The sequence below is a fragment of the Sinocyclocheilus anshuiensis genome, unplaced genomic scaffold, assembly GCF_001515605.1.
Source record: "Sinocyclocheilus anshuiensis isolate Anshui unplaced genomic scaffold, SAMN03320099.WGS_v1.1 scaffold454, whole genome shotgun sequence".
In the NCBI taxonomy this organism is placed as follows: domain Eukaryota; kingdom Metazoa; phylum Chordata; class Actinopteri; order Cypriniformes; family Cyprinidae; genus Sinocyclocheilus; species Sinocyclocheilus anshuiensis.
This window is the reverse complement of record NW_015548217.1, coordinates 4,252,760-4,267,334: the sequence shown is the minus strand read 5'-3', so window position 1 is coordinate 4,267,334 and position 14,575 is coordinate 4,252,760. Positions and strand designations below refer to the sequence as shown.

General features: G+C 37.2%; 1 protein-coding gene across 1 annotated transcript in view; it reads right to left on the bottom strand.

Moving 5' to 3' along the window:
* LOC107653928 (protein bicaudal C homolog 1-like) overlaps positions 1-14,575 on the bottom strand; it is an 89,110-nt gene that overhangs the window by 63,353 nt on the left and 11,182 nt on the right. The window contains exon 2 of the mRNA XM_016440789.1: positions 9,167-9,213. Coding sequence (XP_016296275.1) covers positions 9,167-9,213 — 47 coding nt within the window. The remainder of the gene's footprint in view (positions 1-9,166; positions 9,214-14,575) is intronic.

The window sequence follows — 14,575 nt, the reverse complement described above, 5'->3', positions numbered from 1 at the left end:
TTTTTTCTGTATTTTTTATCAAATAAATGCAGCCTTGATGAGCATAAGTGACTTCTTTAAAAAACATTACAAGTCTAAATAATAGAAATATTAAAGAAAAAATGATTGAACTAAAATCACAAAAGCACAAACATATATTGGTTCGCATACAACTCTGTCTTCATTTGTATGTTAATCTATAAGAGTTTGGGCTGTTTAATATTAGGATTTTGTCAAAAATCCCCAACCATGGCCCCAAGCCCCGTCCCCCAGCACCCCTCAGATAAAATATGTTCCCGCGGCTATGCTTGTAAACACAGAGATGTGGATTCAGACGGCAGTTGGTGTTAGTAAAAACAGTAGGTAATTCAGCCGGGGATTTTTATGTGGGTGGTGGGAGAAAAACTCTGACATTTTGGATTCAGGCAGCAATAAAATCACTGACTAGCCCCTGTAAATCCTGAAAATAGCTTACATTCCCATAATAAACCATTACCGGGCTTTTGTCAATTTTTCCTCAGAATTTACAGTTTGGGTCCTTTACCTGATAAAGTAACACAATTTAAAGTGCTAAGGTTAATAAGCATAACTGGTTTAGGATCATGAATGTAAACACAAGCATACAGCAAACATGCACTCGGGGCTCTCAGAGTTTTTAGCTGCAGTTCTACGTATAAAGACTGAAGAAGAGGTTGAATGAACCACTGAATCTTGAACCAGTGCTGTTTTGCACATCGTCCAAACCTCTGCAGCGATGCTTCTCTGAGGTTCTAAGCTGCTTGGACATCTAGACAAGCGATCAAAGGAAACCTACGCTGTTAATTGCGTACAATAAAATGTGTCATTTAGAAACTTGGACAGGACAAGGCCGTTATTTTCATTGATGGTATCCATGATCAAAAAGCACATGGCTAAATGGCCAGATATCTGTCACTTGCATGGCTGAGCAAAGCATTACTCATTAGCATAATAGAAACCAGCCCGTTTGGAATAAAAAGCCTGAACCTCCGACATATATTATGACCATCAATATGTAACCACCTTGTTTCTGTATGAGCGAGTGACTCGTTCACTCAAATGACAAATGTTACAAATCCCAAAGGAAAATGAGCTCAGAGGATTTAATATTCAGTGGCACAGAGTTCCATTTTTAACTTTGACTACTTGCTTTTTTTAATCAATCATCATCTAATACGCTTACATCGACCAACACCCCATTTCAAAGAACTTCGCTTAGGATCAAGGCAAGAAAGCAAGCCATTCTTCAAACTGTAGAACATTTCACAATGGAAATGTTTACAGCACAGTTTCTGTGAGATGAATGGAGTCTCTAGAGGCCCAAAGCGCTGTTAACTCATCAAAGATGTGCGTTTTGCTCCTTTGAAGGGATACAACGGCGTCCAACGAAAGGAAATGTACTATCACATTCAAAACAGCTCTCTCAATTTGAGTTAACGAGAACTTATAAATAATATTCCGACCTCACACACACACACACACACACACACCCCCTGATCCAGGCTTGGGAAAATCCCTTGCCTTTTGTTTTGGAAAAAATGCACAGTAGAAAGGTCAAAAATAAGTCCAGCCGACCAGAGCACTTCATTATTACGTTCAGCGGAAATTAGGCAGACAGACAGTGAGCAAGAGCGTTGTCAAGTCATCTATCATGAGGCACAGGAAAAACCTGGCAATATTACAAACTGGCCGAGTAATTCCATATGATCCATCGCAAACAGATTCTCTTATATCTGTGTGAGGCACAAACGCCCGCTGAGGGCCAGAAGTTTGATCCATCGCGCCAGCGCACGGAGGCTTACCTCACAGCTCGTGTGTCACATCCAGCGAACGGGATTGTGGGTGGAGGGCTAGGAAACGGCCCAAATCAGTGTTTCATTGAGCGCACGGTTTCAGCGTACTGTGCAAGATGTTGTTGCTCACCCTGTGCATCGTTGAGATTGGCATCCTGCACGACTGACGAATCGTGTTTGTTTTTCTATAATTCATGACATCTTGTCAAATAAAGAAGGCAAAACTCAGACTCAGAGGAGAATAGGGCCAAATGTTTTCGTAGACAAAAACAAGGATTCAGCAGCGAGGAGAAATCGAAAACAGGAAGGATCAGGAAAGGGTGAAAACATCACAGGTGCAAATTAGTTAAAAATTTAAATTAGTAATAAGATATTTTGTAGAATGTTCACGTTGCTCTTTTCCATGCAATTGTGACCAGAGGTTGTCAAGCTCCAAAAGCACAAAAAATAAAAAATAAAATCATAATGAAAGACTTGGGCACAATATTCTAAGTCTTCTGAAGTTCTACAGGAATTTTGCAGTTTTGTAGGCCAAAACTTGGAGACAAATTAGAATTTTACCACATTCGTTTCCATCGTGCTGATGGAATTTTTTGATTTTGGTTTTGGTTAAATGCCTGAAATAAGGTCTGTCAAGCAAGATATTTTCCGGTTTATTTTACGACAAATTACATCAGTAATACCCACTTGAGATCTTTTTAAAGCTTTTGCTAACATGTGGCTACATAAGTGGGTACAACTTTTGCTACACAAACTTCATCGCACCGAACAGGAAAACTCATCCATTCAGTCTTCTGCTTGTACACTGAGAAAAAAAAAATTGCTGACATTTACAGTAAAAAAAACGACAGCTGTCATTGCCAGAACTTCACCGTAAAAAAAATATGGTAGCAACATTTAAGGTTTTACAGACTTAACTTAAATTCACAATAAAAAAACGTATTTCATTAACTGATGTAATGTTAATATACCAACCTATTGAAGTACTAATATCTGTTTTGTCCCATTGTAATACACTGACAACCACCAATGAAGTAGTCTGTATCTAGTAGATTGTGAAGGAATGATTATCAGTTCCACACACAGAGATATATAAATTCTACATTTATTTAAATGAGGGAAAAAAACTTCACTGGTATCTGATCGGTATCGGCCAATACTGAACCCTAGGTATCGGAATTGGTATCGGAGGCGAAAAAGGCGGATCGGAGCATCCCTACCAAAAACAGGTAGTGATGAGAAAGTCACATGATGAATCAAAGCTCATCACAAACAGCTTTTCCACGAGCTGAGAAGGAAAAATACTAATATATAGAAGGTGCACAGTGTCATTCACACAAACACTAAACACCATCATGGTAACATGCATGACACTAAAATAATGCAATAAACATTAATTTAACAACATTAGATGTAAGATAAAATCCTAATGTACACAACCGAGGAGGAAAAACTTAAGAAGAAACATGGTTATTTTAACGAAAAAAAAAACAAACATCAAATATGAAGTGTCATGCAGGGAATTATACAATGCCTTTTTCACTATCAAAAACTGTAATTTTAACAGTATTTTACTGTAAGATTACATTAGATGTTATTCACCGTATCTAGTATGGAAACTTACTGTTAACCAATTAACAGGTTTTTACTGTAGCATTTTTACAGATTTTACAGTTAAAATGACGATAATTTTTTTTTATATATGTACAGCTTCATTGTGTTTATAATCACATTCCTGGAAACTATTCTAACTTAAACTTACAGGGAAAATGTTTTTAAATAAAGACTAAAAGAGTTGTTGGATGCTTAAGCTTAAGCTTAAGTCATGTGATTGTGGTGTGATAATTTTTTGTCAGAGGAACCAGGGTGATACTAACTTCTGAGCTGCCCAACAAAAATATGGCACTCTATAGTTTCCCATGCTAATTAGACAGACATTTAAGTTCATTATTTATTAAAAATCATGCTTATCAGCCATGGTACCCATTCAATTTCACTGTATAAAAAAACGGCAACATGGACATTCTGAAAAATAACTTCTTTTTTTTTTTCTCCCACGGAAGAAAGAAATTCATACAAGTTTATTGAGAAAGACATGATGAGTGAATGATAACACAATTTTCATTTCTGGGAAATTACTCCTTTAATAATCATAAAATACAACAAATGTACCTCAGAGGGAGCTCAGATTTCAGACACTTTTAAAAGCCCAATATGAAATAGATTAAATTAAGGCACACAGTACAATACAGGCCTTTGTACAGACAAGTGCCATGTTTACTTTTTGCGCCCACTTAACTTTTTGTTAAGGCTTTTCATAGTTGATCATGCACCTGCTTTTCATTTCCCTCCCAAAATTCCACATCAGCCTGTTGACAAATAACTTTACAACAGTTTACAATTCATCCTCATTCTATAAACAACTGAGCGTTTGAAGGGGCAAAGAAGAGTTTATAAAATGAGTTAGCAATGACAGTAATCCGTACCAGAGATGAAAAACTGCATCATGCAAGACCAGACGAACATTTATCAATTAATTTCATTGTTTCATTTGCCTAAAAAATAATCTAACTACACTAAAACACAGATATTTACATTTTCTGAGTCACGCAAGCCTGTGTCGCCACAGTGCGAGGGTGGATGGTTTCAGAGCATTGCTATAAGCGTTGATAACGTCTCCTGATTGCTCATTAGCAAATTACTATGCCATTGTGAGTGTTTTAAGAGTGGTTTGTAGGTGGTTGAGCCTCTATGATATTCTAGGCCCTAAATATGGGACTTATAGTATTTTCTAGGGCTGCTCGATTTTTGGGGGAAAAAAATAAATTGCAGTTTTTTGTTTTTTTTTATAAAAAGTGTGATTGCGAATTAAAATCTGATTTCAAAAATGCTTATTTGTAAGTGTGCTTGTTTGTAGGGCTGCACAATTTGGGATTTTTTGATTATATGTCAATATGTCATTTTTATATCATTTCTTTTTTCCCCCACCAACCCTTAGTACAAGCAATAAAAGGTCTAATAGTGATGCATGCATGCATTTTCAAACACCTCAAATAAAAGAAATCAATGAACCATTCTTTCATCCAGTACTGAAAAAGCACAATGCAACAAAAGCAAAAACTAGTTGGCAACTAGAACAGTCTACAAAACGAATATTTAGATAGCAGTATGAGTAGCTAAACCAATATTCTGTTAAAAACATGGCTGCATTCTTTCAGCGAGATGAGGCGAGGTTTCCTGAGGTTTCGCTGTTACCTGATCAGAGCTCTCAGCGTGAGGGAAACGACTAAGGCAAAAGGGCTGAATCCCATCATTGTGCAGGATCTCGGAATACCCGGTGGCGCAGACACGAAAACACAGCAGCCATGATGGATAGGAACGCAATGTTGTTATTGAAAACACACGTAATTTTAGCGGACTGGTATCAATCTACCGAAGACATGCTCTTGGGGCGTGGGATGCTCAGTTGGCAGAAATATTTTCCTCACAGTCAAAAGACTCCTTTAAAAGTCCTTTAAAATAGAAATCAATGAACCATTCTTTCATCCAGTACTGAAAAAGCACAATGCAACAAAAGCAAAAACTAGTTGGCAACTAGAACAGTCTACAAAACGAATATTTAGATAGCAGTATGAGTAGCTAAACCAATATTCTGTTAAAAACATGGCTGCATTCTTTCAGCGAGATGAGGCGAGGTTTCCTGAGGTTTCGCTGTTACCTGATCAGAGCTCTCAGCGTGAGGGAAACGACTAAGGAAAAAGGGCTGAATCCCATCATTGTGCAGGATCTCGGAATACCCGGTGGCGCAGACACGAAAACGCAGCAGCCATGATGGATAGGAACGCAATGTTGTTATTGAAAACACACGTAATTTTAGCGGACTGGTATCAATCTACCGAAGACATGCTCTTGGGGCGTGGGATGCTCAGTTGGCAGAAATATTTTCCTCACAGTCAAAAGACTCCTTTAAAAGTCCTTTAAAATAAGTCCCTTTTGTACCATTTTTGAGAAACATTTTTTGAAATGGTTTGTTGTTGTGAGATAATTTCTGAGGTCATTTTCCATGAATTAATTTGTGTCTCTGGGTGCAGGCTGAATTTCACATTCTTACATAGTGTGTTTAGATAAAGTATTTGTTTTCAGCACAAGTCTGTTTAGATAAAGTATTTGTTTTCAGCACAAGTATGTTGACGTGAGCAGAAAAATACCACTCTTATCTGTTGATCACATTTACAAGGTTCCTTAGGAGATACACTGTGTTATATCACAGAAGAACTATCATATACTTAATTTTTAATGTCCCCTAATACAGATGCAAAACATGGCCCGTCCAAAAGTCTACACTTTGGCGCATGAGCAGAAGTTTGCAGAAGGTGCAAAACAACTGCAAAAGATGCGTTCATGATCCTTCTGAAAATTGGATGGCCTATATTGTAAGCTGTACTACTCAGGGAACCATGGTTACACAAGTAACCTGAGACGTTTTACAAGATTTCAGTCTTTTTACTTCAAAATGTCAAATTTATAGGAATAGTTCACCAAAACATTTTTAATTTGCTGAAACTGTAGTCTCCCTCAGGCCATCCAAGATATAGATGAGTTTGTTGAAATTTAGCATTACATCTCTTGCTCACCAATGGATCCTCTGCAGTGAATGGGTGCCGTCAGAGCGAGAGTCCAAACAGCTGATAAAAACATCACAATAATCCACAAGTAATCCACTCGACACATGAAGCGAAAAGCTGTGTGTTTGTAATAAACATATCTCCAAATCACTGTTTCCGGATAAAATATAAGCACTCTAGTCATAATATTGCTTTCTCTAGTGAAAAAATCATCCTGTCTGAATCAGAAGAGAAATCTGCAGAGATCAAGCAACATTTACAAGTGAAAACAGTCCAAAATAGTTCTAAACAAATAAGTGGGGTGGATTACTTGTGAATTATTGTGATGTTTTTATCAGTTGTTTGGACTCTCATTCTGACGGTACCCATTCACTGCAGAGTGATTTTTTTTTCTGATGAAGTAACAAACTCATCTACATCTTGGATGGCCTGGGGGTTAGTAAATTTTCAGCAAATTTTCATTTTTGAAAATGGTTTCAAATTATATCCTACTCCTTTTTTTGGTGTATGGAGGCATGGACTTCACAGACGCACGCGAGCAAAGTCCGTGATGCTGTAAATCCACATTTAGGGTGTCGTTTGAGAACTGGTCATTGTTAACTGTTCATGATATGGTAGGTTGTGTTTGTTTGAAAATCAGGAAAATCACGTTCCTGGAGCTTCGCATCAGCTGCGACTACCCAAATTTGTGGCAGCCCAAGGCTCACGGTGCAGCCAGCCGTATCTTCCAGAACAGGCACTTTCCAAGCTCTCTTAACTGGGTCTGATTATTTTTCCACACCTTACAGGTTAAAACAAATGGAACTTTGACATGGACTGTATTTCTTACCAATATCGACTTGCCTGCGACTGCGAGTGTGTTTATTTTGAAAGCCAGCATGCTCGGATTCAGGTGCTGAATCTCATTCCTGCCCTGAGCTGTCTGGCTTCTCCAGCCTGTATTTATTCACAGCCTGCCAATTAGGCCGGCAAGTGTTCGCCCCAAAAACTGTTCTACCCCACTGAATCCAAATACGCCAAGTGTGCTTGTTTTGGCGTGACCATAAACGTACAGGAGACCTGTTTTGAGTATCCTTCAAGAAAAGCCGTTGTGTCACGAGTCACTGATTAGGCTCTCGAAGTAAATGTGATTTATCGCACACTTCACACTTTTGCACGGACTTCCTGTACACTTTTGCAGAGATCAGTTTGAATGTTATTATTTTTCCATTTTATGATGCAGATTTTTAACAGGGATTTTAGCATTGCCAAGTAAAGTATCACATATATCACTCATGTAATTTTGGATTTTTTTTGTTTGTTTTTGATTTAGAATAAAATTTTAATAATTAATATGGTGATAATTCAGCACCAAAGGAACACTACCATTCAAAAGTTTAGGGGCAGTAACGTTTTTCAATGTTTTTGAAATACGTCAATAAACAGTAAATGTGAAATATAATTACAATTTAAAGTAACTGTTTTCTATTTTATTATATTTTAAAATGTAATTTATGCCTTTGATGGCAATTTTCAGCAGCCATCACTACTTCAGTGTCACAAGAGCCATCAGAAATCATCTAAAAAATTGAATAACCATCAGAAAAATCTATTTTACTAATTTCTCAATTTTTTACCAGTCAGAGAACAGAGTTTGAGAAATTTTGCAGTACATCACTTGTTCACCAATGGATCGTCTGCAGTGAATGGGTGCCGTCAGAATGAGAGTCAGATAAAAACATCACAATAATCCACAAGTAATGTAAGTAATCCATGCATGTTTGTAATAAACAAATCCATTATTATGACATTTTTAACCATCTTAATGGTCAAAAACCAGCTGTAATATGAATCATCTAGTCTAATACGAGTCATGTAATACGTGTCTTCTGATTTAGGAGAGAAATATGCTCAGATCAAGCACCATTTACATAGCTGTTTAACATTGCAAAACAGTTCTAAACAAATATGTTGGTGAATTTTAATGTGAGAGGACAACAGGGGATGGACTTTTTCACTGGAGGAAGAAAAGTTATTATGGATTATGATTATGGCATGATTGACTGGAGTGGTGTGGATTACTTGTGGATTATTGTGATGTTTTTATCAGCTGTTTGGACTCTCATTCTGACGGCACCCATTCACTGCAGAGGATCCATTGGTGAGCAAGTGATGTAATGCTAAATTTCTCCAATCTGTTCAGATGAAAAAACAAACCCATCTACATCTTGAATGGCCTCAGTCTAAATTTTCATTTTTTGGTAAACTATTCCTTTAAATGTGTCACAGTGTACTGCCATTGTATTGAATTCCCCCAGCTTAACAATCATTAAATTATCTCCTTTTTTGTTCTGAAAAACAGAGAAGTTTGGAATGGCAGAATTTTCTAAATATGCTTCTTTTATATTTGAACTAGAAAGTGCTGTCATTTCCTCTTGAAATTGGTATGCTAAACTGTAACCGGCACAATATTTACACAAATGAGAAAAAGTGAGCCTCTTTATGTTGCCGAATACATAATTTTGATTCAAATTTGACTGAGCAAATACACACTGGGCATACTGTAGAACGCTAGTTATGGAAGTCCCGTATTTATTCTATTACCGCAATGGTAGTATTTTGAGGCTTGAGAACCGCAAAGCTGTTGCACTGCTGTATCGTGCAGCACTAATTGCAGTATGTCCTTCAGCAGAAATAATTATACATGCAACATGATGCTATCCTATTTTCGACCGCTGCATGCGGCTGCCAAAGCAATGTGGTTTTCCATACCTTTTGAAAGAAGTCCTCACCTCCGTTGACTCGCCCCTCCGTGGCAGCTGCGGAGAAGAATGGGACATTTCAGAAAAAGCGTAACATCAGGAATCACTTATGCTGGCATATTAACAAAATCAGCAATTCATATCAACACATTCTTCCATATGGCCTTGGGTGGAAAAATGTCTGTGCAATTTAGGCAGGGCACGGGATCATTTTCCTGTCCATTTGCAGCAAGTCGTCTCTGTAGAAAAATCAATGCATTATACTTTCTAAAGGTTTATGCAGTGTTGTAATACATTTTGTGATACTACATTTAGAAGGTTTAAACGAAGTGTATCTTTTTAATGTAGATTGTGTGGTGCAGTGGGTAATGCTGCGGGTTCATTTGAACCCCATCTAGGGGTTCCTATAGTTCTTCTTGAAGACCAGGCTTTCAAGATTTTTTGTCAGCTAAACCAGTTAAACATAAAATATTTACTTAAAGTAACCCCTGAGATTTTAAGTTAATATTTCAATAATTTAATGTCACATTTGCATGTTCATGGTTTGCTAATGGTCACATAAGTAATCTTTTTTTTTTTTTTGCAGTTTGAGTCCTTATTTTGATTGTTTTTATCTTTAAATATTTTAAAATTAGACTTAAAATATAAAAGTTATAAAATAAAAAGACATAAATACATTACTGTTGTAAATAACAATTGTCCTATAAAATAACAAATAAATACTTGACATTTATTTAATATTTATATAATAAAGATTTAATAAATTATTTGTATACATTTTATTTTACACTGCAAGTTACAATATTAATATTTATGTCTTAAATTCTTCACTTTCAAATGTTAAAATCTTCAAGCTTTTATTTTGGCAGAATACAGACTATATATTTAATTAAATCACAGCCTTTATTTTGATATTTACACTAAGCTTTTAAGATTTAATTTTTTTTTTTAAGATTTAGTTTTTATTACAATTAATTGTGCAGCCACCAGCCAGATTTATTTAAATTGTATATTCAATTTAATTACTAGCTTTTCATCAACTGATTTGGGAAACCCTATTGTAGATCATGGGATTACCAACGGCAAGTGAATAAGGGGCCGTTTACACGACAACGTTTTCAGCCAAAAATGCAAAACTTTTTATGCGTTTGGCCTGTTCGTTTACACGACAACGGCGTTTTGGGGATTGAAAACGCATATTTTTGAAAATGGGTTTCAAAGTGCAAGTTTTTGAAATCGCCACCGTTATCGTTTCCGTGTAAACACCCAAAATGGGAATCTTTGAAAATGGTGACGTCATGCGCGTGCATAGTATGTGTTAGGTATGTAGACATGCACAGTATGTGTCAATTTTAAACAATGACGGAGTACATGGTACTGTTAAGGTGAGGTGACGTGACATGTGGCCAAGTATGGTTACCCATACTAGGAATTAGTGCTCTGCGTTTAACCCAGCAGTGAACACACACCCGGAGCAGTGGGCAGCCATTTTTATGCTGCGGCGCCCGGGGAGCAGTTGGGGGTTCGGTGCCTTGCTCAAGGGCACCTCAGTTGTGGTATTGAAGATGGGAGAGAGCGCTGTACATTCACTCCCCCCACCTACAATTCCTGCCGGTACGAGTCCAACTCTCTAACCATTAGGCCACGACTTCCCCTGTTGCTGCTGCTGCTCAAGAGTTTGCTACAAAGTTGGGTTGAAACAACCCAGCATTTTTTAGAGTGTAATACAGCGTTTTTGGCCGTTTTCGCGGATATGTGTAAATGCAAATTGTTTTGAAAACGCTGTCGTGTATACGTGAAACATTTTAAAAACTCAAGGGCAAAACTGTTCAGTTTTTGACTACATCGTTGTCGTGTAAACATAGCCTAAGATTCTCCACAAATTGACGTATACACTAAATTCACGGTTTTGTATAAAAGCATCTGCTAAATGTGAAAACATAAATGTAACCCACATGAGACAAGTAAACTGACATGCTTGTTTGGTTTTCCAAGAACATATGATTTAAATTAATCAATAAAATACAAAGCCATGTCTTGTTCAGAACATTTGGATGTTGTTTAAAGACTTTAAAACCACAAAATGCAGCTGTTGATAGACGTCTACAACTTTTTTAGTTCAGATTTCTCCAGATCAGGAACATGACCTACATTGAGAAATGCAGGCATAGTCTTGTTGGGCCAAGCTTTAAAATGTGTGTCTACTGTAATCCAGGCAAACGTGACGTGTTTATTTATATCCAATGAATTACAGGGAGAGTTTTTTTTCAGAGCAGATTGACTAAAAATTGCTCAAACCACAGGCACCGGCTAAACCAGTCCTGCTTTACCGCTAAGACGTGCTATCCAGTGGAGGAACCTCTGGAAGCCCTGAGAACAAACTGAACTCTACAAGTTAACTACGTTCAGACAGAAAACAGAATTACACATTTTTCTGTGATTGGCCATGAAACAAACCCACACAGGATCTAATGGATTTATGAGACTGTGGAAATACCTCAGGGAACTTTTCATAAACACCATAACCTTCTCAAAAAATATGAACAGAATTTGACCATGTAACTCCATGTTGCTCAAAACATTTGATGTGTGGCCACCATGTAGCAATGACAAGGGTGGTCTGGACACCCACTGTTTGATATTGCACAGGGGGGAAGTCGTGGCCTAATGGTTAGAGAGTCGGACTCGTAACCCAAAGGTTGCGGGTTCGAATCTCATACCGGCAGGGATTGCAGGTGGGGGGAGTGAATGTGCAGCGTTCTCTCCCACCTTCAATACCACGACTGAGGTGCCCTTGAGCAGGGCACCGAACCCCCAACTGCTCCCCGGGCGCCGCAGCATAAATGGCTGCCCACTGCTCCGGGTGTGTGTTCACGGTATGTGTGTGTTCACTGCTGTGTGTGTGCACTTTGGATGGGTTAAATGCAGAGCACTAATTCTAAGTATGGGTCACCATACTTGGCCACATGTCACATGTCACTTCACACAAAACTGGAAAACACTTGTGAAAATCCAATCCAATCAGATTGCTTGACCAATACAAAACTTTTTGCATTCCTGTAGATCAAACAGTAGAGCATCGCGCTAACAACAGCAAAGTCATGATTCAATTTCCAGGAAATGCAAGAAACTCTGAAATGCATACCTTGAATGCAAAGTCATTTTGGACCATCACTGGTTGGTTCACAGGTTTTTAATCACAAAATCATGTTTTGGCAACATTTTGGCAACAGAAAATAAAACAGCAAAACACACACACACACACACACATCTTACATACATATCATACATATATCAGCACTTCATCATGACCAAAAATTATGCTAGAGTAGCAATATGAAAAATTTGTTCTTCTAAAATATTCAGAGGAGACTCATCGCCAAAGAACTTGACTAAGACTGGTTTAATTTTTCACCTGAGAACAGCATAAAGAGTTTAATTACACAAATTTAATCACCGATACCTTTATTTTCAGCTTTGGGTTTTGGCTAAATGAAAACTTTAGCTACAATTTCTGAGATTCTGTACAAAATTCATTTCAGTGCATCACTAGTTACTGGGTTGATATTATGAGCACGTCTAACAAACTAATTATTGCCAAAGTTTCCCAGGTTTGTGGCATTAAATATTTCATAACTGACTTTCATAATATGGAGAGGAACAGCTGAAACATTCAAAACACCTTCTTTTGTGTCCTACAGATTACCGCATCAGTAATTTTCAAATAGACAATGAATGTACACCTGTGACTGCACATCAGCTTAATTCTACATTACTGTGCCAAGGTACTAGTAATCAATTAAAAACGCTGGAGTAATTTTATAGCTGTCATTGCCATTTTATAAAAGCAATAAGCCACACAAGGCAGTGAGTTATTGTGATTTTACCACACATAAGGGGTTTGCACACAGAAAGGTACATTTAACATATTTTTCATCATAACTACACTTGGGAGGTCAGGCAACTGCTCTTCACGCCAACTTCTGTATAATAGCTTCAAAGACTGATATCTTTTTGTAGTTGACATGGTTTTTACTTGGCACTTAGTGTCTTACTGCTTAGCGCAGCGTGCCAACATAAGCCAAAGCCTTATGGAACATAAGAATAAATCAACAAAATGCTCATCTCTACAGATAAATGTCAAGACTTTGTCCGTCATCACATACAGTGAATATAAAAACATATCTATGAATTGCTGGCACAGGTAAAACATTCATTCTTTTCCAAGATGGGCTGTGTTCAGGGAACGCTTCCCCAAAGCAGATTAGTGGCCCAAATGTCTTCTTTGTGACTAGATTTCTTCCCTTCAGAGCAAAGTGCAAAGTTAAAGAACACAGCGCTGCCAACATCCTCTCATGCAAGGTTGGCGGTTAACCTCACTGTAAGCAAAGAAGGCCACCAGGTTACTGAGTCTGGATAGGCTACACCGGTATGAGAGGAGGCTTTTATAAATGGGTTTGTGTTCTATAGAGAACATAATCTTCATGTAATATCTCACACCATTATGGGAAAGCTAAACAGCACTCATCTTGGCTCATTTCCTCCACTTATGTCAGCTTATATTAGGGTGTATTATGATACCTGGCAATGCATCTAGAAACCGAATAATTCCAGTTTGTATTTACAGGATGAATCTGAAATCGTAGAGATGCTATAAGAACAATTGTATTCAGTGTATTTTCTGGATGCACTGATATTATTGATGAGGCAGTAATTATTTTCAAATTACAGCCAATGGCAGATAAATTATTCATTTTCATAATCATTTTAAATACTAAATGAGAATTTAGGAATTACAACATTGTAATGTACAGAATGGAAAAAACAGCATTTTGGGGACATCCAGGGACATCCTCATTTGTAAAAACAACAGTTTTTAAACAAAAAATTAAGAAAATAAAACTAAAATCCTAACAATACATACAATTTTCTTTGGGGGTAAGGGTTTTGTTATAGTATTTATAATTAGCTCAGTATAAAAACATAAGTCATTTATGGAATATCGCCATTTAGATAATAAAACATGTTTGTATTTGTGTGTGTGTGTAAACGTAAATAAAAATATGTTGTTGTTATTTAATTCCACAGCCTAAGAGCAATAGCATAAATTTCATAAGTCATCACAACCTAAAACTGAGTGGAATAATTCAGTCTCACTGCATTATAACGGTTGCTATTATGACATGTTTTCAGGTTTATAAAATTTTGAGTGCAATTGCCTTTTAGATACCCCTCTCTGTAATTATGTATCTGTACTCTATTTGTCATTATGAAACATTCAGTGTTTCAGTCAATTTATTCAAATTGCATTGCCAAGATGCACTATTTAATCAATTTAGTTAACTGCATTTTATTAGGATTAATTTGGCCTGTACTGTAGATAAAATGTTCTGTAAAGGTCAGATGGCCCGGGGGGCTT